This window comes from Balaenoptera physalus (genome assembly GCF_965194825.1).
Source record: "Balaenoptera physalus genome assembly, chromosome: 1".
Classification (NCBI taxonomy): domain Eukaryota; kingdom Metazoa; phylum Chordata; class Mammalia; order Artiodactyla; family Balaenopteridae; genus Balaenoptera; species Balaenoptera physalus.
The window spans coordinates 46401507-46427046 of record NC_138882.1 but is presented as its reverse complement, the minus strand read 5'-3'; the positions used below and the strand labels follow the sequence as shown (position 1 = coordinate 46427046).

The window sequence follows — 25540 nt, the reverse complement described above, 5'->3', positions numbered from 1 at the left end:
TGGATCAAGACTTTTTAAGGTTCAAAAGGTGATTTTAATATTAAATCCTGTTAAGCTGTGTATAAATAGAGAATACTTGTATTTGAATTTTAAAATATTTTAATGGATGGCATGAAATGTATAGTTTATTATCAAAATGGTACAGTTTTGCAGATGGAAGAATTTTTAGGGTTCATTTAGCTTAACTTCCTCATTTTGCAGGTAAGAAGACAATGTTAAAACTAATTATTCAGTGTCACAAAGCTAGTTATAGAACTAATAGAACCTAAGCCATCTAATTCCATATTCAGTGCTTTTTTTTATTACTATACCAGCGTAATTTAGCATTAGTTATCTTTTAAATATATAATATGTTATCTTTAGCATTAAAATAAGGGCATTTGTATAATGCTTTGGTGCTGGGGCTGAGGGGAGTTGGAGGAGATTATAGCTAAAACAAGATTGGTTGTGAGTTGACAGTGATGGTGACTGGGTGATGGGTATATAGATGTTCATTTTTGTCATTTTCTATATGCTTACGTTTGAACTTGTCCATAATTTTTTTTTTTTAAATTAGGTAGCATTTAATTTTAAAGTGATGCTTTTACAGGAGGCAATAACGGATGGCTTGGAAATTGTGGTTTCACCTCGAAGTCTACACAGTGAGTTAATGTGCCCAATTTGTTTGGATATGTTGAAGAACACCATGACTACAAAAGAGTGTTTACATCGTTTTTGTGCAGACTGCATCATCACAGCCCTCAGAAGTGGGTATGTTAAAATGAATTATGCCAGGTACTTAAATTATACGAGGTCAGTGTTCTAGTGCTCTGTGGGTTTTGAGAAATGCATTTTCTATAAGTGTTCGTTTGAGAATTGGAAATTTATCTACAGTCTAGGTTTTAATTTTTGGAGAATCTTTGTTTTGAAACAGTTGATTTTGTATAGTTTTAGAAGCTTTTTAGGATGAGTTTTTGTTTTGAGGAAATTACGAAGCATGAAACCATGATTTTCTCACTTCTTAAGTATATAAAATAATATCTTGATGAATGCTATTTTAATAAAATAATTCATAACATAAATTAATATGTATTAGTGGATAGTTTTTCCATGTATAGCATGGATATCAGAAACGGGAAATTTAGGAAGGGATAGATTTTTATTTCTAAAATGGTTATATATAATTTATCATGGGGAAGTATTTAGTTTTTTCCTCTATTGGCAAGTAGTATGGAGAGTCTCAGGTTTCAAAAATCTTGCTTAGTCACTAGTCAGATATTCAAGGAAAGTCAGGTTAATCAGTTTAAATTTCTGTGACTTAGTAAAGCTATTGGAATAAAGATGATAATTATCTGGAAGCTGGCTATTTTTGTCTTTAGCCCAAAGATACTGGCATTATTTACATTTTCTTTTCTCTCTTTTTATTTAGCAATAAAGAATGCCCTACCTGTCGGAAAAAGCTAGTTTCCAAAAGATCACTAAGACCAGACCCAAACTTTGATGCACTCATCAGCAAAATTTATCCAAGTCGTGATGAGTATGAAGCTCATCAAGAAAGAGTATTAGCCAGGATCAACAAGCACAATAATCAGCAAGCACTCAGTCACAGCATTGAGGAAGGACTGAAGATACAGGCCATGAACAGGTATATGGGAGAGAAGGCCAGGCAGGGCAGCCATTTTTCCAAATACTTTATTAAATACTGAATTAACACCCTCCATTTTGAAAAAGATAAAATGCAGTAACAAATAGTAGTTCTGTGTGGTTACCTTTTCTTGAAGGTATAAAATATGTCTCTAGGCATAATACGGTATTCCATTTAAAGTACTAGAGTCTTAAAACAAAACAAAACAAAACCTTATACCCACTTCTCCATCCACTTACCATTGTATTTCTCCTCTTCTCTTTAAAAGAGTTGTCTGTGCTTACTATATCCAATACTTCTACTGTCCCATTTTGAACTCCTACAGTCAGGCTTTATCCCCATGCCTCATATCACCCTTGTTGAAGTTACCATTGACCTCCACATTGCAAAACCCGGTTGCTGATTCTCAGATCTCATCTTACTTAGCAGCATTTTACAAGTTAATTTCTCTTTTCTCTTTGACTGGTTTTCTTCCGCTGGCTTTCAAGAGACAATATTCTCCTGGTTCCCTTTGTATGTCGTTAGCTGTTCCTTATTTCAGACTTAACATGTTCAGTACTGAACTTGTAATTCTTAGCCCCTACTTCTCTTCATTCTTGCTCATTTTAGTTGATGGCAACTCCATCATCCTACTTGCTTTAGCCAAAAACTTGGGAGTTACCTTTAACCTCTCTCTTTTTTCCCAGTCTGTGTTCCAGTTTGTGAATAAATATATTTTTAGCTTTTTCCATAATATATCCAGATTGGTCTAGGCAACCAACATCTTTCATTTGAAAGTGTTGAAAGAGCCTGCTAATTGGTCTTTCAACTTTCTGTGCTTACCTCCACATGGTCTGTTCTCAGCACAGCAGCCAGAGTGATAAATTGGAAGTCAGGTCATAGTACTCCTTTGCTTTGAAGCCTTAATAGCTTCTATTCACATTCAGGTTAAAAGACTTTAATGATAGCTTCCAAGACCCTATGTAATCTGAGCACTTTCCTCACCCCTATTCTCTTTTCTGCTCTGACATCTCCTGATATGTTTAGGCCTCAGGGAGAGTCAGCATCTTCCAAAGCCACATCCCAATAAAGCCAGCCACCAATAAAGCCACATCCCAGTCTAGTGGCTTTCACCTTGGCTGAATATCAGAATCACTTGGAAAGCTTTTAAATCCTAGGGCCTCAAAGGTATCACTCCAGACTAAGTAAATCAAAATCTTTGATTGGGGTACAGGCATTCATATTTTAAAGGTTCCAGAAGTGGTTCTGAAGAGCAAACTTTTAGTCTTTTACCAGGAGAAAGAATCCCCTTCGTAAAATCCTTTATAGATAGACCTTTGATTTTACTTGAACATTTCTAGTGGTGGGAATATGTGATAGAAGCTTTTTTTCATTTATTAATAACTTTATTAAAGCTTCTTGGCTGTTTTTGAGACTTAGCAAGCTTGTTTCTGCCTCAGGGCCTTTATACTTACTGCTCTCTGTTTCAGGAACCCTCTTCTCCTAGATAGTCCACATGGCACACACTCATTCTTCAGGTGTCTGCTAAGTTCCCGTCTTCCACCCCAGGACTCCATACTTTCTTACCGTCTCTGCCCCATTTTTCTTCATAGCGCTTATCATTCTCTGAACATGTGTGTGTTATTTGCTGTACTAGAATAATATAAGCCCTAAGAGGGTAGAGACTGTGTGAGTATTATTGATTCTTATAACACCAGTACATAGAACTACGTTCGGCTTAAAGTAAATAGTTTTGTATGAATATATATTTTTTAAAAGTTCTTCCCTTATATTGAATTAAAATTAGTCTTTTGTGTGTAGCAGTCTTGATGTGTCTTTGTCAAAATACTTATGTTGGATTCTATACTTATTTCAGATTCTGCTTCTATCTACTAGTCCTCAGATAATTTCATATAAATATACATTCTTATATGCTCCTCTAAAGGCTAAATATTTACATTCCTAATTTCTTTTATTCCTCATATGACATTCAAGTTTGTTGGTGTATAATTCTTGAAATGCTGTCTCTAGAACAGTATGTAGTGTTATGGTTATGATTTGATAAATGCAGGATATGATAGGCTTTTGATCTACCTCCATTATCTGAACATTATTTTGTGAATGCTGCCTGAAATTACATTAATCTAGCTCTGTTCTTTGGAAAGAAGGGTGAGGTAAAAATAAATACATTAGACAAGTAACCCTGTTGAGTTTTTTGTTTGTTTCATTATTTTGGTCTTTCCATATCACAGTAGAAAATTATGATAAAAAATATAAAATTTACCATATTCAGCATTTTTAAATATACAGTGCAGTATTGTAAGTACATTCACACAGTTGTACAACCAATTTCCAGAACTCTTTTCATCTTATAAAACAAACTCTGTACCCATTTAGCGACAGTTCCTCATTTCTTCCTCCTCTCCTCAGCTCCTGGTAAGCAGCATTCTACTTTGTGTTTCTGTGATTTTGATTACTTTAAATACCTCATATATGTGGAATCATACAGTATTTGTCTTTCTGTGATTGGCTTAATGTCTTCAAAGTTTATCCATGTTGTAGCACCTGCAGAATTTCCTTCCTTTTTAAGACTAATATTCCATTGTATGTGTTCACATTATTTTTTTTTTATAAATTTATTTATTTTTGGCTGCGTTGGGTCTTTGTTGCTGCGTGCAGGCTTTCTCCAGTTGCGGTGAGCGGGGGCTACTCTTCATTGCAATGTGCGTGCTTCTCATTGTGGTGGCTTCTCTCTTTGCGGTGGCTTCTATTGTTGCGGAGCAGGGGCTCTAGGCGTGCGGGCTTCAGTAGTTGTGGTGTGCAGGCTCAGTAGTTGTGGTTCGTGGGCTCTAGAGCACAGGCTCAGTAGTTGTGGCACACGGGCTTAGTTGCTATGCGGCATGTGAGATCTTCTAGGACTAGGGATCGAACCTGTGTCCCCTGCATTGTCAGGCAGATTCTTAACCAGTGTGCCACCAGGGAAGTCCCAGTGTTCATATATTTTTGAATCATAGTTTTGTCAATTAACATATTAGTCACCCCCTCTTAATTTTGAAATGCTGTATAGATTTCATAAACAGTATTTTATTTTTTGGGGAAAAAAAAAAAGTTCTTGAGCATCTTTCCTAAGCAAGGATGCTCACTCTCACCACTTCTATTCAACATGGTATTGGAAATCCTAGCCACAGCAGTCAAAAAAAAAGAAAGAGAGGGAGGGAGGGTATCCAAAAAGGAAGGGAAGAGGTAAAATTGTCATTATATGCAAATGACATAATACTCTATAGAAAACCGTAAAGACTCCACACAAAAACTATTAGAACTAATAAATGAATTCAGCAGAGTAGCAGGATACAAGATTAATATACAGAAATCTGTTGCATTTCTTTACACTAACAACAAAATATCAGAAAGAGAAAGTAACAAAACAGAACAATCCTGTTTAAAATTGCGTCAAAAAAAAAAAACAACCCTAGGAATAAATTTAGCCAAGGAAGTAAAAGACCTATATGCTGAGAACTATAAAATTGATAAAGGAAATAGAAGATGATTCAAAGAAATGGAAAGACATCCCATGTTCTTGAATTGGAAGAATTAATATTGTTAAAATGGGCATACTACTCAAAGCAGTCTACACATTTAATGCTACCCCTATCAAATTACCCATGACATTTTTCACAGAACTAGAATAAATAATCCTAAAATTTATATCAAACCACAAAAGACCTAGAATTGCCAAAGCAGTCCTGAGGAAAAAGAACAAAGCTGGAGGCATAACCCTCCCAGACTTCCGACAAGACTACAAAGCTAGAGTTACGAAAACAGCATGGTACTGGTGCAAAAACAGACATACAGATCAGTGGAACAGAATAAAGAGCCCAGAAATAAACCCACACAACCTGTGGTCAACTAATCTTTGACAAAGAAGGCAAGAATATACATTGGAGAAAAGAGTTTCTTTAGCAAGTGGTGTTGGGAAAGCTGGACAGCCACATGTAAATCAATGCAGTTAGAACATTCCTTCATACCATACACAAAAATAAACTAAAAATGTCTTAAAGACTTAAATATAAGACATGACACGATAAAACTCCTAGAAGAGAGTATAGGCAAAACATTCTCTGATGTAAATTGTAGCAATATCAGTCTCCCAAGGCAAAATAAATAAAAGCAAAAGTAAACAAATGAGACCTAATCAAACTTATAAGCTTTTGCACAGCAAAGGAAACCATAAACAAAACAAAAAGACAGTGTACGGACTGGGAGAAAATAGTTGCAAATGATGACACTGACAAGGGCTTAATTTCAAAAATATATAAACACCTCATAGAACTCAGTATCAAAAATCAGACAACCCAATCAAAAAATGGACAGAAGACCTAAATAGGCATTTCTCCAAAGAAGACATACAGGTAGCCAGCAGGCACATGAAAAGATGCTGAACATCACTGATTATTAGAGAAATGCAAATAAAAACTACAATGAGGTATCACCTTACTCTGATCTGAATGGCCATCATCAAAAAGTCTACAAATAATAAATGCTGGAGAAGGTGTGGAGAAAATGGAGCCAGCCCTCTTACACTGTTGGTGGGAATGTAAATTGGTGCAGCTATGGAGAACAGTATGGAGGTTCCTTAAAAAACTAAAAATAGAGTTACTATATGATCCGGCAGTCCCACTCCGGGGCATATATCCCGAAAAGGTGGAAACTAATTTGAAAAGATACATGCATCCCAATGTTCATTGTAGCACTGTTTACATTAGTCAAGACATGGAAGCAACCTAAGTGTCCATAACAGATGAATGGATAAAGAAGGTGTGGTATGCACGTACACACACACACACACACACACACACACACACTCTGGAATATTAGCCATAAAAAATGAAATACTGTCATTCGTAGCAAAAGTGGAGATTATCATACTGAGTGAAGTAAATCAGACAGAGAAAGACAACTATATGATATCACTTATATGTGGAATCTAAAAAATAATACACATAAACTTATTTACAAAACAGACTCATGGACATGGAGAACAAACTTATATTTACCAAAGGGGAAAAGGGGAGGGGGAGGGATAAATTAGAGGAGTATGGGTTTAACAGATACGCACCACTATATATGAAATAGATAAACAACAAGGATTTACTGTATATAGCATAAGAAACTATATTCAATATCTTGTAATAACGTATAATGGAAAAGAATCTGAAAAAGAATTTTATATACATATGTATGTATATATGTATGTGTGTGTATAACTTACTTTACTGTACACCCAGAACTAACACAGAATTGTAAATCAACTATAGTTCAATTTAAAAAGAAGTTCTTGAGCATCTTTCCCAAACAGTGGGCTATTATTTCCTTGTTCTGGCAATAAAAATGTAGTAATGACACTGTTCTTAGAAGTGCATGTCGTTCTTTCATATTTCTTTTTCATCACATATTCCCTCCTTTTTTCTTGTATATACAGCTGGAGAGGCAATACGTATGGTAGAAAGAATGTGTATCATGTTCTTCCTCTGGTTCTGGTGCTTACTAGCTTATAACCATGGGCCTTGGACCTCAGTTTCATTGGTTTTTCTCACTTATGAAATGATAATAACGTTAACTGCCTTGATAGTTGTTTTGATGGGTAAATAAGGTGTATACACAAAGTACCTTGTCCAGTACTGGTTTTTAGTATTTGAGCTTGTTAGAGAGCTGCTTCTGTATTTATGCTCCATATTTAGATACCATCTCATCTTCTGCGTTGGAATAATTTTGCATTGCATTAGCAGACTTTGGGTGAGGTCAGCAGCGGGCAGGTAGTGCTTACCATTCCTCTTAAATCCTGTTTCCTTAAGAAATTCTAATTAAAAAGGCATAAATATCTTCCCTCAGAACTGTAAATTTTTCATAACTGAATTATGCCTTTCTTTAGATTTAAAATTTCATAATAAAGGAAATTATCAAAATATAAGTATTTGCCAATAATTCCTATAATCAATAAAGAAAATTTTTAAGGGAATATAAACATTTGTTTAATTTATTCAAATGTTTGCCTGTGTATGGGTGACGTTCCCTAGACCTTTCAGGGACATGTGGGAAATAAATGACATTATTCAACTTAGAGCAAATTCAGTTATCAAGATGTTTTTAGAATTTAGTTTTTGGGGTTTTTTTTTTTTTTGGCCACGCTGCGTGGCTTGTGGGATCTCAGTTCCCTGACCAGGGATTGAACCCGGGCCATGGCAGTAAAAGCCCGGAATCCTAACCACTAGGCCACCAGGGAACTTAGAATTTAGTAAATTCAGTAAATATACTTCGAAGTTGATGCATTGAAAAGGCCTAAATGAAGATTTCATGCAACCCGGTTTTTTGTTTTGTTTTGTTTTCCTTAACTAGATTACAGCGAGGCAAGAAACAACAGATTGAGAATGGTAGTGGAGCAGAAGACAATGGAGACAGTTCTCACTGTAGTAATGCATCCACACATAGCAATCAGGAAGCAGGACCTAGTAACAAACGGACCAAAACATCTGATGATTCTGGGCTTGAGCTTGATAATAACAATGCAGCAGTGGCAATTGATCCAGTAATGGATGGTGCTAGTGAAATTGAATTAGTATTCAGGCCTCATCCCACACTTATGGAAAAAGATGACAGTGCACAGACAAGGTAAGCGTGTGGGTTAGTTTCAGATTATCTGAATTTAGAGTGTTAGAATTTAGAATGTTGAGTTAAAAGGCAATTTCAGATAAGAATTAAGGGTGATATTTGTCATCCCATTGATTGCCAGGGTTTGGTTGGATATTTTCGCTGCCTGCATTGTTGTTTTCGTCTTTCCTCATGTGCTTCCCACCCACAGTTGCATATCTGAAAGGAATGACCCTTCTAGGTAGAGGAGGAGAAAGGATCATTTAAATTTCTTAACAATGATGCTGGGGTGCCAGTAGGCTCTAAAATTCATGCTGGCCAGGATGGCTGCTTTACCGCTATATAACTCTAGAGAGCCTGCCCTTGAATGCGCATACGCATCAAATATTTGTTGAGTGAGTGAGTAAATGGTATACGATGCTTTGAAAAACGATTAGCACTTCAGTGCTTAGTCTTAAAAACCTAAAATTTATTAATTCTTAGACAAGAAGAAATTTGCTCATATTCTTAGTATTCTTCTTGCTGCTGTAGACTCAAAACTCTGATCATTGGGGTTGAGGGGTATGTTCTTTTTTTTCCTCTCAGTACAGTGTTATTTCTACTTGATTCTTGTCATTTTATGTCATATTTTATGGATGGCAAGGTAGGTAGAGCTTTCATGGCTTGGTAGATAGTGAGCTTGTACTTCTCCTGTTTCTGTACCTTTTCGATAAGAAATTTTTAGATAATAGAGGAATAAATTTCTGATGTTATTTTGTCAGTAATTGAGACATTTTACATTTTATATACCTTTTTGGAAATGTATTAGTTTTATAATTGATGTATGTTTTGCCACTAATCTAGAAATTAAGGTTTTAATGATTTATTTTTCCAGATACATAAAGACTTCAGGTAATGCCACTGTTGATCACTTATCCAAGTATCTGGCTGTGAGGTTAGCTTTAGAAGAACTTCGAAGCAAAGGAGAATCAAACCAGATGAACCTTGATACAGCCAGTGAGAAGCAGTATACCATTTACATAGCAACAGCCAGTGGCCAGTTCACTGTAAGTATTTAAAATAATAGGCTGTTGAAATTGGGAGTACATTGATCATCTGAGAGTGGCAGGTTGTGGGGTGGGGCCTAATAAAATGGTACAGACCCTGGAAGAAGGAGAAATTGCAACAGGTAGTTAACTTGATACATCCTTTGTTCTTTCATGAATAGTATAAGTGACAACAAGTTTATCTTAAGATTTTTTTTAAGATGGACTTTTTTTTAAATTGGGGTATAGTTGTTTTACAATGTTGTGCTAAGATGGACTTTTATGTTTGTTCCATCTCACAATTTTGTGCTTTGAGCAGTTTTCATAATTCTTTCTTTTTTTTTTTTTTTTGTTTTGTTTTGTTTTGTTTTGTTTTAGGTGTTAAATGGCTCTTTTTCTTTGGAATTGGTCAGTGAGAAATACTGGAAGGTGAACAAACCCATGGAACTTTATTATGCACCCACAAAGGAGCACAAATGAGCTTTTACTAAAACCAATTCTGAGAATGAACTTTTTTATAGCCTATTTCTTTAATATTAAAGATGTACCGTCATTACTTTTATGGACAGAACATTGGATATGTTGTTCAGTTTTCTTTCTGAGCCAGATTCGTTTACACTATTAGAATCTTTTCCCCTTAATTTAAGATATCCTTTTTTGGAAGGGACTGCAGTTATTCAGTACTTTTTCTTTCCTTTTAAAACTATATCTAGGATGTATGTTTTCACAAAGTGTGGTTCCATTTGGAGCATCTTGGAGCTTTTGACCCAGGAATTTTTCATAGTTCTGTATTCTTAAGTGAAGATTCAGTTGGCCGTCCTTTCCCCTCCCTTCAAAAGTTTTTTAGGCCTACAGAATGTTAAATAATATGTATTTTGACTTTTTTTCCTTGAGTCTTGTATATTTATAGTTTTCTATATAAGCTGTAGTATCTTCATGAAGACTAAGGCTCAAATTTACTGTGCGTAAAAAACAATTCTCATAGGATTATTATTTTCATGGTGTTTTCTTCCATAATATCTCATTTTAAAAAAAAAAGTTCTTTATGAACTTAGTGTCCATTGTCATGCAATGTTATTTTCTTCCATTTTTTTCTCTCTAATTTTGGAATTTCTGATCCTGGGAAAGAGAACCAAACAAGATCTCAAGTTCTGTGAGAACTTGGTTCATTCACAGATTTCATTGAAGAAGCAAAAATTAAATTGGTCTTATGTAGTCTTCAAGTGTATATTTAAAGAAGTCTTTTTTTGCATTAGTTCTACTGTCATCTCAGTTCCTTTATTATGTGTTGTGTTTTTTCCTATTAAAATACCAGAGACATGGAGATATTTTGCACTTTAGCCTTGATGAAAAGTACAAGATATGTTCAAAGCTTCCCTAATTCTTTTCTTATTGGTAGCCACATAAGTTTCAAAAATAACATGGCACATAGAAGTAACAATGGGGAAAAATTTGCTTCTGTTTGAAAAGTGTGTTTAGCATTTTGGGTTGCCATATCAGTTTATAAATTTGGTGCTCCGCTAATTATACTCTTTCTAGAGAAGCAAGTTAATGGAGCTTGAGCCCTGCCTTGATGTGTAGTGAAAGATAATTCTGTAGAAGAATGTCAGCCAGCGTGGTAAAGTTGTTCTACTCTTCTTAATTTAGTTTTATATTGAAGGACGGTGTTTGGTGTTTAGAGCCAAAAGGCTTTATGATTACAGGTCAGAAATAAGATTGACTTGCGTTTTATTTTTCGTCCCTGTCCTGATTCCAGGTATGTTTCCAAGTTTATATTATCACAGTATTTACAAAAACATGTTTGCATTGAGAGTTAACCATAAAAGGTTTTTGCCAGGGGAGAGTCATCCTCTAATACCATTGTAACTAAAGCCTGTCTAGTCATTGTAAATATTTACCTGTCATTTTTGACAGATTGGGGCCAGCTTGATGTTTTAAATCTTCACCCCAATATGAAAATTAAAAGGCTTGTTCAATTTTTTTACCATTTTATTGAAAATATTTAAAATCTGTTTTTACCTTGGGAATCTGTGCCATGAAATTTGAAAACCACCAAAAATCAAGGGAAATTTTGTATTCAGTTCCTTTTCTTGTATAACGTTAAATTGTATAGATTATTAATGCATGTCCACTGAATATAACCCTGGTTTTGTGATATAACTGCTTAGATTTTATTGGTGACATTAGGTTAGTGGTTGCATTAAATAACTAAATTCCCATTGTGATTATTAATTGAAATTTGTCTTTAAGCAAAAAGTTATTTGTGAATATAAGCTTTGTGCTTGGAGAATGTATGTGTTTTTATCTGTCAGTATGGGAGGATGTAAATTCTTTGCATCATTAGTGAATTTATTGGATGTGTAATCCTTTGAAAAATATAATTATAGGTATTTGATAAGAGCATTGAGTGTGTAGTGTTGTGTGTGTGTATGTATGTGTATGTGTGTGTGTTTTGGAGGGTGGGTACTATTTACTATTAACTACCAGCCATTTCATAAAGTATTTATTATCTAAGTAACTTCTATAACCACCGTCTCACCTGAGGAACAAAAGGCTCACTAAATAGGACCTTTGGATAATACATTATCATTTAAAAATTTATTATGGTAAAATATATATATAACCTAATTTATCATTTTAATCATACAGTTAATTCAGTGACATTAAGATACATTCACAATGTTGTATAACCATCACCACTATCTATTTCCAGAACTGTTATCCCAGTCAGAAACTCTTTACCTGTTAAATGATAATTCCACATTACCACTCCTACCCCCAGCTCCTGGTAAACTCTGTTCTACTTTCTTTCTTTGACTTTGACTATTTTAGGCACCTTATATATGTGGAATCATGCAGTATTTGTCCTTTGTGTCTTATTTCTCATAGCATAATGGTTTTAAGATTCATCCATGTTGTAGCATGTATCAGAATTTTATTCCTTTTTATGGCTGAATAATATTCCACTGTATGAATATACCACATTTTGTTTATCCATTCATCTGTTGATGGGCCCTTAGATTGCTGGACACTTTTTGCTGTTGTGAATAATGCTGCTATGACCATTTTTGTACAAGTATCTGTGTGAGTCCCTGCTTTAAATTCTTTTGAGTATATACCTGGGAGTGAAGTTGTTGAATCACATGGTGATTCTATATTTAATTTTTTGAGGAACTGCAAACTTTTCCACAGTGGCTGCACCATTTTGCAATTCCTCCAGCAATGTAGAAGGATTCCACTTTCTCCACATCCTAACTAACACTTGTTATTTTTGTTTTTGTTTTTAATAGCTGTCGTGATGGATGTAAAGTGTTATTTCATTGTGGTTTTGGTTGCATTTCCCTAATGGCTCGTGATGCTAAGCATCTTTTCATGTGCTTATTAGCCATTTGTATATATCTTCTGTGGAGAAAAGTCTGTTTAAGTCTTTTGCCCATTTTTAATTGGGTTGTTTTTCTGTGTGTGTTGTAGGAGTTCTTGATATATTCTGCATATTAATCTGTCATCAGATATATGATTTACAGATATTTTCTCCCGTTCTGTGGGTTGCATTTTCACTCTTTCAGTAGTGTCCTTTGATGTACCAAAGTTTTTAATTTTGATGAAGTCCAGTTTTTCTTTCTGTTGCCTGTTCTTTTGGTGTCATATCCAAGAAGGCATTGCCAAATCCAGTATCATGAAGATTTTCCTCCAAGAGTTTAGATCTTTGATCCATTTTGAGTTTTGTATATGGCGAAAGGTAAGGATTCAGCCTTGTTTGCATTTGGATATCCAGTTTCCCCAGCAACATGTGTTGAAAAGACTGCCCTTTCTCCATTGAATGGTCCTGGCAGCCTTAATTAATTAATTTTCAATTGATGAAAATTAATTGACCTTATATGTCATGGTTTATTTCTGAGGTCATATTCCATTGGTCTGTATGACTGTTCTTTTGCCAGTACCAGTCAGTTTTGATTATTGTAGCTTTGTAATTAGTTTTACATTATCATTTTAAATCTTAATGCTGGGGAAGACAATATTTCACTTGTACATTTAAGAAAATTGAGCCTTAGGATTCTGACTTGGACAACTAAACAAGAAATAATTAAAATTCCAGATGAGAAGAGGTGTCTGTTTTGAATTCCCATCACATTTCTAGTTAGAAATATTTGGTTTTCTAAGTCTTAGAAACATGATTATTAGAAAGGAATAGTAATTAGTGTTCCATTGTTATAATTATAAAAATGGCTTCTTTGAGAACTTAATGGAGTAAGGACCTCTGAAAATCTGTTGTTCCATAAAAGCAATGAGAACACTAAAAGTTGTCAAAATCAACTTTGTCAGAACTCTAAAAATTAACTAAAGGCTGCCAATAGTCTAAAAAGCACTTATTCAACAGAAACCGTAACAATATATTTTGTAACTTTTGTGTGTGTGTGTGTATGTATGTGTTATACTGCTTAAGAACCCTGCTTTAGAGTCTGGATTTAAATTCCAAAATTCCAATGCAATCTGCCTGGATTTAAATTCCATGCATCACTAGCCTTGGGCAGGTGATGCCAAGGTCATCATTTGACCTTGGGCAATTCTTTTTCGTTTCTCCAGCACCCACCCGCAATGGGCAAGTTGGTTTGTAACATTTTATATTGCCCTGTCTATCTTTCCCTAGTTCCAGGGTAGCCTTGAAAACAAGTAGCCTTGCAACTATGGTAGCTGTTAAAACCAGCAGCCTAGTTGCCACTGGAGGGGACTTGAAACTAACCAAAAAGCCCACCCCAGAGAACTATCACTATTTGACCTGTCTGGTACCTCACTGAAAAGCTCTATTCTCAGAGCTTGTCTTTATTTAACCTGACTCTACTCGCTGTGTGCAAACAGCTCTGTCTTCAGCCTGTTTGTGAAAAGCAGCTGCAGTTGTTTACCGTAGAAGCTGCCTGAGGCAGTGATAACAATTGGGGCTAAAAAGACACTGACCAAAAAACAAAAGGAAAAGCTGAGGAATGGCATACCTGTAGAGGACTTTGAAAAGCTCCAGCATATTCCTGGGAATCTAGAAGGCCACATGCGCAAGGCTGTATGCATGCCCAAGAGAAAAATGAAGAAGGCACCATTCTCACCTGTGACAGAACTTGAGGCTCTGCAAGTAGGAAGTGAAGGCTAGGGCAGAGTTGTAAACTGCATGTTGGAGTGTTGAAGGCCTATCCCAGCACATTCACAGAGCACTTCTTCAATGCTAGGAGAGTTATTGTTTGAAGGCATTTAAGGAGATTTCTGTCCAATCATTAGCTGACTTCTAAGCTAACAAAACAGAATATAGTGGTCACACTCAGCAAAGAATGCAGACTTTACAGAATTAGTCCAAGAAGTTCACTAACAATAGCAAACACAGCAAACCCTGGGGAGGGAAGGGATTCTGTTGTTCAGAGTTGCCACATTATATTAAACGTCTAGTCTCAACAAAAATTTACAAGACATGCAAAGAAACAGTGTCTGGGAGGAAGCCCAGATGTTTGACTCATTAAGCAAAAACTTTGTTAGCTTTTAAAAGCATGTTCAAAGAACTAAAAGAAACTATATCTTAAAAGCTAAATTTGAGGATAATTTTTCACTAAATAGAGAATAACAATAAAGAGAAATTACGATAAAAGAACCAAATAGAAATCCTGTATTGGAAAAATATAACAAGTGAAATAAATTCAGCAGAGGGCCTCAAAAGCAGATTTGAACTGGTAGAAATATTCAACAAACTTGAACAGAGGTATCAAGAGGTATCAATTGAGAGTGTCCTATCAGAAAAAAAGGAAAGGAATAGAAACTAACACAACATTGTAAATCAACTATACCCCAATATAAAATAAAAATTAAATTTTAAAAAAAAGGAATGAAGGGGAAAAAAGCTGCAGAGATCTGTGGGACACTGTCAAGTGTATTAGCATAATGGGGGTCCTAGAAGGAGAGGAGAGAAAGGGGCACAAAGTGTATTTGAAGAAATAATTGTCCAAAACTTTACAATTTTATGAAGAAGAATCCCCACATCTCAGAAGCTTAACTAATGCTAAGTAAGACAGACTTTCAGAAGCAGCAAGAGAAAAGTGATCGCATACAAGGTATCTTTAGTAAGATTAACAACTCACTTCTCGTGGGAAATCATGGAGGGAAATCATGACATAAAAAGCACTGAAAGAAAAAGACAGTCCACCTAGAATTCTGTATGCCACAAAATTATTCCTCAAAAATGAAAGAAATTAAGATGTTCACACATAAAAACAGAACAAATTTGTTACTAGCAGACCTGCCTACCTTACAAGAAATACTAAAGAATCCTTTAGGCAGAAATGAAAGGTCATTAGATAGTAAGTTGAATCCGCACAAATAAGTAGCACTGGTAAAGTTAACTACATAATTAAACATAAAGGACAGTATATTTGTATTAGCTTGGGCTGCTATAACAAAATACCATAGACTGGATGGCTTAAACAGCATACATTTGTTTCTCGTAGCTCTGGAGGCTGGGAAGTCCAAGATCGAGGTGTGGGTAGCTTCAGTTCCTGGTGAGGGCCCTCTTCCTGGCTTGTAGACAGCTGCTTTATCACTGTTTCCCTGCATGGTAGAGAGAGCTCTGGTTTCTTTCTCTTCTTATAAGGACACTAGTCCCATAATGGGGGCCCCACTCTCATGACCTCATCTGAACCTAATTACCTCCCGTAGGCCCAACCTCCAGCTATCATTACATAATGGGTTTGGGGAAGAGACATTCAGTCTGCAATAGTACTTTTTATTTGAAGGTCTTCTGATTTAAAAGAAAACCACATACAGTAATAAATATGAGACTGTTGACTGGGTTTTAATGTGTATAGATGTAATTTGTATGGCAATAGCATAAAACATCAAGGAGGGAAGAGCTATATTGGAGCAAAGGTTTTATAGACTATGGAAATTAAATTGGTGTTAATCTGCAGTCAGATTATTTTAAATTAAGATGTTATCATCCCTAGCACAACCACTAAAACAATAACTCCAAAATCAGTAAAAGGAATTAAAATGGTATATAAGAAATTAACATTTAACACAAAAGAAGGCTGTAATAGAGGAACAGAGAAATAAGACATAACAGAGAAAACGATAAGCAAACTGGCAGATACAAATCCTCTTACCATGAATTACATTGGATGTGAATGGACGAAACAGTCCAATAAAAGGCAGTTGGCAGAATGGATTGAAAACATGCAACTATATGCTGTCCACAAGAGACATGTTTAGTTTCAAAGAAACAGATTGGTTGAAAGTAAAAGGGTAGAAAACATCAACAGTAACCAAAAGAACCTAAATAGCTATACTAATGTTAGACAAAAGAGACCTTGGGCTTCCCTGGTGGCGCAGTGGTTAAGAGTCTGCCTGCCAATGCAGGGGACATGGGTTCGAGCCCTGGTCTGGGAAGATCCTACATGCTGCGGAGCAACAAAGCCTGTGCACCACAGCTACTGAGCCTGTGCTCTAGAGCCCGCGAGACACAACTCCTGACCCCGTGTGCCACAACTCCTGAAGCCCACGCGCCTAGAGCCCATGCTCTGCAGCAAGAGAAGCCACCCAATGAGAAGCCCGCGCACTGCAACAAAGAGCAGCCCCCGCTCCCCGCAACTAGAGAAAGCGCAGCAACGAAGACCCAACACAGCCAAAAATAAAGAAATAAATTCATTAAAAAAAAGAGACCTTAAGACAAAAATTGTTAGTAGAGACATAATCATTTATAATGATAAAAGAGCCAGTCTTCAGGAAAATGTAACAATTGTAAATATGTGTCCACCAAACAACAGGACCCTAAAATACATTCCCAGATGAGGCAGAAACCAGCATAATTGAAGGGAGAAATAGACAATTCAACAATAATAGTTGAAGTCAACACCCTGTTTTCATAGTGGACAGTTTAACTTGGTAGCAGATCAACAAGGAAATAGACTTGAACATCACAGTAAACCAACTAGACCTAACATAGCAAGAGAAAACTTTACCCAGCAATAGTAGAATACATATTCTCAAGTGGACATAGAATGTTCTCCAGGGTCGGTGATAAGCTAGATCATAAAACAAGCCTCAGTAAATTAAAAGAAAAAATTACTCAGTTTATGGACTTTGGCTACAATGAAATGAAATTAGAATTCAATAGCAGAAGGAAATTTCGTTAATTCATAAATATGTGGAAATTAACCAATACTTAAAAAAGGTCGGAGGAAATATCAAAAAGCAAATTGGAAAATATTTTGAAGTGCATGAAAATGAAGACACAACATAGTAGAACTTATAGGATGCTGTGCTTAGAGGGAAAATTACAGGTGTAGATATTAGCAAAGGAAATCTCTAATAACCTAACCTTCCACCTTAAGACTGTAAAGAGCAAACTAACCGCAAAACAAGCATAAGGGGGGGGGGGAAACATTGAAGCAGAAATAACCGAAATAGGTTATAGGAAAACAAAAAAATAAAAGATGGTTCTTTGGAAACATCAACAAAATTGACAAACCTGTTGAGAAGAGAAGACTCAGATTACTAAAATCAGCAATGAAGGATATCAACTACTGACCTTATAAAAAGAAAAATGATTATAAGGGAATAATATGAACAGTTGTATGCCAACAAATTAGGTAACCTAGGTCAAATGGACAAATTCCTATAAAGACACAAACTCTGAAACTGGCTCAAGAACAAATTGAAAATCTGAATAGATTTATAATAGATTGAATTTAAAAAATAACAACTTCCCACAGAGAAAAATGCCCAGACCCAAATGACTACACTGGTGAATTCTACCAAATGTTTACAGAACTAAAACCAGTGCTTTGTAAATTCTCGCAAAAAATAGAGTATACTTTCTAACTCATTCTGTGAGGCTAGTATTTACTCTGGTACCAAAACCAAAGGCATCACAAGAAAAGAAAACTACAGATCAGTGTTTCTTATGAATACAGACATGAATCTCAAACAACAACAACAAAAAGCCCTACTAGCATGCCAAATCCAACAACATATAAAATGATTAATATAGGACATCTGATTCTAGGAAGATGGAGTAGTATTTTCCCAGAATAGGCAGACAGAAAATAGATTAGTCATTGCTAAGGGCTGGAGAAGGATTGAAGATTATGGCTATGGGGTTTCTTCTTGGGGGAATGAAAATTAGTAAGTCTAAAGTTGGTGATGCTTGTACAACTCTGAATATTTAAACCCCCCCGAAACAGTTTCTTAAATAATACTTTAAAAGGGTGCATCTTATGGTTAAGTGTCTTATATCTCAATAAGGTTGTTATTTTTTAAAATGACTCCCTTTATAGAAGACAAATGGGTCTTCAGTTACAGATACAACTTTTTGTGCCATTCAGCATACTCTTAGTCTAACCCTACTAGCCTTTTGGGCCCAGTTAAAATTAGAGGTGTATCTTAGATGGTGTCTAAGGTTGCTTCCAGCTTAAACATTTAATGATGCACTCTGATGCTTACAAACAGCATGTTTTCTTACCACAGATGATTTATTTGGTATAAAACTGTGACCTTTTTGAATATGGCTATACATTTTATTACTGTTACAGAAATTCTCCTGTAGCTGCTATACGTTTGAAAGTTTACAGCTAGAAACCACAATTTTCCTTTTGTAATTTTATTTAATTAAGAATTGATTTAATAAATAAATGAGTTGTGTAACTAATCTGTGATTATTTTAGCAGAATGTAATTGAAGAGCTCTCTTCAGTGTTCTTAAGTTATACCAAATTTCTTTCAAATGAGCTCCTCAAAATCTTAAGTGATATTCTTTCATTGTGTATAGCCCTTAATACCAGTCTCCAGGTGGCTGTTTTAGTTTGTTAGGTCTGCCATAACGAACAGACAGATGGCTTAAACAACAGAAATTTATTTTCTCACAGTTCTGGAGGTTAGAATTCCAAGATCAAGGTGTTGGCAGAATTGTTTATTCTGAGGCCTTTCTCCTTGGTTTGTTGATAACATCTTCTCCTTTTGTCATCACGTGGTACTTCCTCTGTGCATGTGTGTCCTAATTTCTTAAAAGGACACCAGTCATACCAGATTAGGGCCCATCTCCAGTGACCCCACTGAATCTAAATTATACCCCTTAAAAGACGCTATCTCCAAATACAGTCATTCTGAAGTACTCAGGGTGTTAGGACTTCAGTATGAATTGGGGAGGGTGGGGGGGGGCACAGTTCAGCCCATAACAGTGGCTAATGCTTGTTATTGGCCTAGACACAATTTAGCAGGCAATTCCTAAGGTAAAGATGAAAGCATACTACTAAATTATGCTAAATTAATCTTTTAGCAAAACATAAGATGGCCAGAGTCTTAGACTAAATTTTATTCATTTGGTGACCAGTAATAAAAATATATTGAAAGTACTGCTCAATTGGCAAGTAAAAGTTATTTTCTAAAAGTGTACTTTTTCTGTTTAGTCAGTGGATTAAATTTTAAACTGCCTGGTTTAAACCAAACTCCATTAAGATGATACCAAAGGAATACATTTTTAAAATGAATAAACTCAACAGGTCAAAGATAAGGATTTTGGAGACAGATGTTAGCTGTCAGCACATTGGGAAGATGAATGTTTTCACATGGATGGTGAATGGTCAGTGGTAACTGATAGAGCAGCATGAAGAAAGATCAGGAATGTCCACAAAAACTTTAAAAATTGGAGCCCTTGGACTGCTGGAAAAGATAAGGGTACAAAATGAGCATGAAAATTGGATTGGTTAAATGTGTGTATAAGGAGTATTTGGATCCACAGAAACCATCCTCACCACTAGAAGACTGCCTTTCCATTGTCCCATCAGGAGAAGGGTGATTGGTTCTCTATAAAATATGAGCCAGAGCTGTGTGAGACTTGGGACACCAGGCATAGCAGAGGGGGCCCCATCCTGAATGGTGAGATGACCCTGTTCCCTTCCCATACAAAGTCCCCAGAATGCTGGCATTCTGATGACCACTAGGTAGAAGACTGGAGGATTCTGCTTGGAGAAACCCACAATGACGTTTGAGGGCAACCCAAACAAAAAAGTTGCACTTTCTCAGTCGCCTTGCAGTATGGTGCACCAGTAAATAGACTTGAATAGACCTTTGCACACTGAAATATAAGAAGCTAGCCTAAGTCACCAGTCATTTGAGGAAAGCCTCTGACATGAAAGACAGACTGAAACTATAACAGATCAAAACTGATGAAAGATGAAAAAATGAAAAAGATAATGCAGGAAGCAGAAAAAAACCCAACTTTAAAATCTCAGAAACTCGGGGCTTCCCTGGTGGCGCAGTGTTTAAGAATCCACCTGCCAGTGCAGGGGACACGGGTTCAAGCCCTGGTCCCGGAAGATCCCACATGCCACGGAGCAACTAAGCCCGTGCGCCACAACCACTGAGCCTGCGCTCTAGAGCTCACGAGCCACAACTACTGAGCCTGCGTGCCACAACTCCTGAAGATCGCGTGCCTAGAGTCCGTGCTCCACAACAAGAGAAGCCACCGCAATGAGAAACCCGCGCACCACAATGAAGAGTAGCCCCCACTCACTGCAACTAGAGAAAGCCTGCACACAGCAACGAAGACCCAATGCAGCCAAAAATAAATAAATTTATTTAAAAAAAATCTCAAACTCTTATATTCACAAATTAAAAGTAATATCTTTGAAAGGAAATATGCGAGAATAAAAGAACTTGGAAATTATACAATACAATAGGAAAAATGTTTAAGACCAACAGAAGTATTGGAATGCAAGTCAAATGCATCTCACAGAAAGTGGTAAACAAAAAGGTGGAAAATAGAGAAAAAAGTTTAAAAATCTACCTAGAAGGCCCAAAATTTAACTGTAAAAAGTTTTAGGAAGAGAGGAAAGGTTAAATGGAGAGGAAATTATTGAAGAAACAACGTAATAAAATGATTCAGAAGTGAAGGACCTGGGTTTCCAGATTGAAAGGACCCCGAGAGTGCCTAGCCAAAGAATAGTTAAGAAGCTGCATACCAAGGACAGGAGCATGTGATAAAAGGATTCTGAAAGATCCAGAAAGGAGAAAACACATGCACATGTTCAAAGAGGTAAAAAAACCATAGTACCAGTCATCTCAAAAATAGTATAAGAAAATTATATCCTCATCTTGTACAGTATTTAGTATATAGGAATTTAATAGGTGGTGCCTAAAATTGACTGAATTGAAAATTCAAAATTGAAAATAAGAGTACTGTTGGTATATTATGTAGAAATAAGGAGTGGATCTTTGGCCCACTCCTTCCACCTCTAAGAATTTATTTAACTTGTGAAATAATGTATATGTACTACTTTGGTAAAAACCAAAAAAAAAAAAAAAATTTACCTTCTGATCTCATTTCTGTATGTGAATCTGATGTAACCATGGCCAAGTGTCTTAGTTCCTCTACCCCATTAGCGGTGTCTTCTGTAAGATGAAGGGGTTGATGTTGCCTATGATCCTTTCTATCTCTAAAACATGAACTTTTATCTTTGAAAGTATAAAATAGAATCTTTACAGGGTTGAGCACATTCTTATCAAATGTATTGAGATTTTCAAGTTGTGACAGATTACTGAGAGAGCTCTGGAATTTAATGCAAGTTTACCTGTTATCTTCAAAATGTTGTTTGCAATGATTTTGCTATCAATTGAGTCCAAAGTATAATGAATGGTTGACGGTTTCAGATATGGAAGATGCTCAGTAGGCCAGTGGTTAACCATAGTTTTGTAATAATTCTGTTCCAGAACTTTCTATGGAACTGCCTTTAGTCAAAAGTTGACAGTCAAACTTTACGTATGTCTATGTTTCCTTTAATAAAGGTAGATCACCAAGTGGCTAAAAGCATGAGTACTGAAGTCAGCCTGGGATTGGATCCTGGCTCTTTCATTTGCCAGTTTTACAGTGGAATTGGATAAATCTCATTTAGCTTTGCTGTAAGCTTATGTGATATAATCTGTGTAAAGACAACAATGTGTAGCGCTAAATCTCACATAAATATAAGCTATTAAAATTAACATGCCACTTCCTAGGAAATGTTTTTACCTGGCAGATTTTATTCTCAGGTCTCTATCTGGGGTCCCCAACCCCTGGGCCATGGACCAGTTAGAAACCAGGCCGCACAGCAGGAGGTGAGCGGCGGGCAAGCAAGCGAAGCTTCGTCTGTATTTACAGCTGCTCCCCATCGCTTGCATCACTGCCTGAGCTCCGCCTCCTGTCAGATCAGTGGCGGCATTCGATTCTCATAGGAGCACGAACCCTACTGTGAACTGCGCATGCTAGGGATCAAGGTTGCGAACTCCTTATGAGAATCTAATGCCTGATCATCTGAGGTGGAGCTGAGGCGGTGATGCTAGTGCTGGGGAGTGGCTGCAAATACAGATTATCATTAGCAGAGAGGTTTGACTGCACGGAGACCATAATAAATCAATTGCTTGCAGACTTATATCAAAACCCTATCAGTGAGTGGCAAATGAAAACAAGCTCAGGGCTCCCACTGAGTCTGCATTATGGTGAGTTGTATAATTATTTCATTATATATTACAATGTAATAATGATAGAAATAAAGTGCACAATAAATGTAATGTGCTTGAATCATCCCAAAACCATCCCCCCTCCCCCTGACCTTGGTCTGTGGAAAAATTGTCTTCCACGAAGGTGGTCCTTGGTGCCAAAAAGGTGGGGGATGGCTGGTCTATATGATTTAAAATTCTCTCTTCATAGGGACTTCCCTGGTGGTCCAGTGGTTGAGAATCCGCCTTCCAACACAGGGGACATAGGTTTGATCCCTGGTTGGGGAACTAAGATCCCACATGCCATGGGGCACACTAAGCCCGCACGCCTCAACTAGAGAGCCCGTGTGCTGCAAACTACAGAACCCATGTGCTCTGGAACCCACACCACAACTACAGAGCCCATGTGCTCTGGAGCCCACATGCCACAACTAGAGAGCACATGCGCTGCAACTAGAGAGAAGCCCGTGTGCTGCAACAAAGAGCCTGTATGCTCTGGAGCCCGCACACCACAACTAGAGAGAAGCCTGCACGCCACAATGAAAAATCCTGCATGCCGCAACAAAGATCCCGCGTACTGCAACGAAGACCCGATGCAGGCCAAAAATAAAATAAATAAATAAATTTTTAAAAAAGGGCTGGGATGGAGGCAAGCCCCCTAGACCTCTTAAAAAAAAAAAAAGTGATTCACTGGGGACCATTATATAGTAATCTACCCCAGCACATTAAAAAAATAATAATAAAAAAAATAAAATTATCTCTTCACAGTCAACTTCAATTGCATAAAATAGGTTGAAGAAGTTTACAGTTTTGGGATAACTCACATTTACAATTTACTCACATTTTAAAGTTAATAGTCTTATCATCCCCCCCGAGAGCCAGAAAAGGGTCCTCGGGCTAGAAGAGGAGTTTCTCTGCACAGTGGGGAAAGAGAGGCAACAGAGAAAGGGATCATGGCCATGATTGTAAAGCAGCGTAGCAAGTGTAGACAGTCTTTCTTTCAAGATGTTCAGCTTTTGTAAACTCTTGCTGGGCCTTGTGATTTCCCTTTCCTAAAGAGTGGGAGTCAGTCTCCGTATGGAGACTAACATTGTGAGATGCCCACTTTTCCAGCCTCCTTTGTAATTTTAAGGCTGAGATTGTCATAAAAGACAGTTTGATCCTGCAAATTGGTTGAATTTTCTATCTTGCTGGGTCTCTTCAATGAGAGTAGAGACAGTGGACAGGAAAGATTGGCATTCTCAGAATTGGAATAAGAGTTTCGGAAAGATTTGGATGAATGAGTATCTTAAATCCTTAACTCCACTGAGCCTAACTTAAAATGGAAGAAACTCCTTAGATATTTGCTGCCTTGGTGTATGACTGCTTAATAACCTCACTTCAAGTGGTTAGTTACCTGGGAAAAAGCAGCCTATATGTTCTGTTATCCTTAATATCCCCCATTGTCTCCAGGACATACAAAAACAAAGTGTGACCTGAAAGAATGGTTTCTTTTTTTTTTTAAATCACGTATACTGATATGCGGAGAATACCAGGGAAATAGATTCTGAGTATGCTGGCTCCTGAAGGGAGGAATATAATTTTAAATTGGGTCAAATTATCAATATGGGTATACTTATACCCAAGGTTAAGGCTCAGTTTGTCAGCTTGAACAGCTGGGGACAGTTGTGTTTACTTGTTATTTTGACTCAGCAATGGCTTATCTAAATTGGAAGTAGGATGCTAGAAATTCCTTGATATAATGTAAGAAGGGAAATCAAAGACTTAGAAGGGGGAATGTTGGGGAGGATTTATAATATGATCTGCTCAACCAAATCTCACTATATCCCTCCTGAGGGCCTGATTCACTCTGTTTACCAAGGCATTGAGAAATAATACTGCTAAGCAGAGAACTACACCCTTGAGAAGCTTTACAGTATGTCTGTAGGCCATGAATGCCAGTGGGAGATGCATACATTGAAATAGACTCCTTGATGCAGTGGCCATTGCCAAAACTTCAGTGTGTCAGAAACAAAGTAGTTCCCTTAATGCTAGGCTAGAAAGGTGGTGTAGTTGCTATAATAGGCAGTAGGACTAACAGGGTGGTCAGTATAGTCTGTTGTTTTTGGGTTTGGCTAATTGTGTGATCCAGAGGACAAAAGTGGTTCTGTTTGATTTATATAACTGAAAACTATAGATCTGACTTGAGCCAATATTGTAGTCACCATCCCTTACCCAATTCCCAGGCCCGATTTAGTGCCTATTTCCAGAGCCTTAACATCGCAAGTATAATATGTATGTTCCTCTTAACCTTCTCCAAAGTAACCTGTGGCCGTTTACCAGAGGAATTATGCAATAAGGAAATAAATTCCTAGACATTTTGGGATTACTGAACTGGTCTTGAGTTAGTTCTAATTTGTGGAAAGCAGAACATCATGCATTTATTCAGAGTGGAGGCTTATGACAGTTAGGTGATAAAATGGAGTTTTAACCCATATCCGCTACAGTGGCCCCTAAACCCATCTCTTGGTTACTTCCCATTCATTTCATGAGTGTATGGTTAGAGTATTAACAATAGCAACTAGCAGAGTCAACACACTGGTTTCCTGATGGTGGAGTAGGAACTGGTTTCTTGTGTTTACCAAATTTTAATGGAGGGATACAACTGATATTACTTTACAATGTGATCGACATTTACAGTGTCCTAAATTGCTACTACTGTTATAGTAACAAGGTGCTAATGTAGAATTAGATGGAATTTAAAAAATATTTCCTCTTTAGGTTGATAC

The 25540-nt window shown here is 36.7% G+C and overlaps 1 protein-coding gene and 1 pseudogene across 10 annotated transcripts in view; both read left to right on the top strand.

The window, feature by feature from the left end:
* The window catches only part of LOC309666366 (reactive oxygen species modulator 1 pseudogene), a 263646-nt pseudogene that overhangs the window by 126550 nt on the left and 111556 nt on the right, over positions 1 to 25540 (top strand). The window lies entirely within an intron of this gene.
* RNF2 (ring finger protein 2) overlaps positions 1 to 25540 on the top strand; it is a 96792-nt gene that overhangs the window by 46267 nt on the left and 24985 nt on the right. For 3 of the 9 annotated variants that reach the window (XR_014266948.1, XM_082473388.1, XM_082473386.1), the window contains exons 3-6: positions 557 to 774; positions 1409 to 1624; positions 7997 to 8269; positions 9123 to 9294. Coding sequence is in view for 8 of the 9 variants with exons in the window: in XM_082473388.1 (XP_082329514.1) it covers positions 557 to 774; positions 1409 to 1624; positions 7997 to 8269; positions 9123 to 9294 (879 nt within the window). In the remaining variant the exon portion in view is untranslated. Of the gene's footprint in view, positions 1 to 556; positions 775 to 1408; positions 1625 to 7996; positions 8270 to 9122; positions 9295 to 9651; positions 11674 to 25540 lie in introns of those variants that run through there. The other 6 variants (XM_082473381.1, XM_082473382.1, XM_082473384.1 and 3 more) reach the window with 4 other exon arrangements.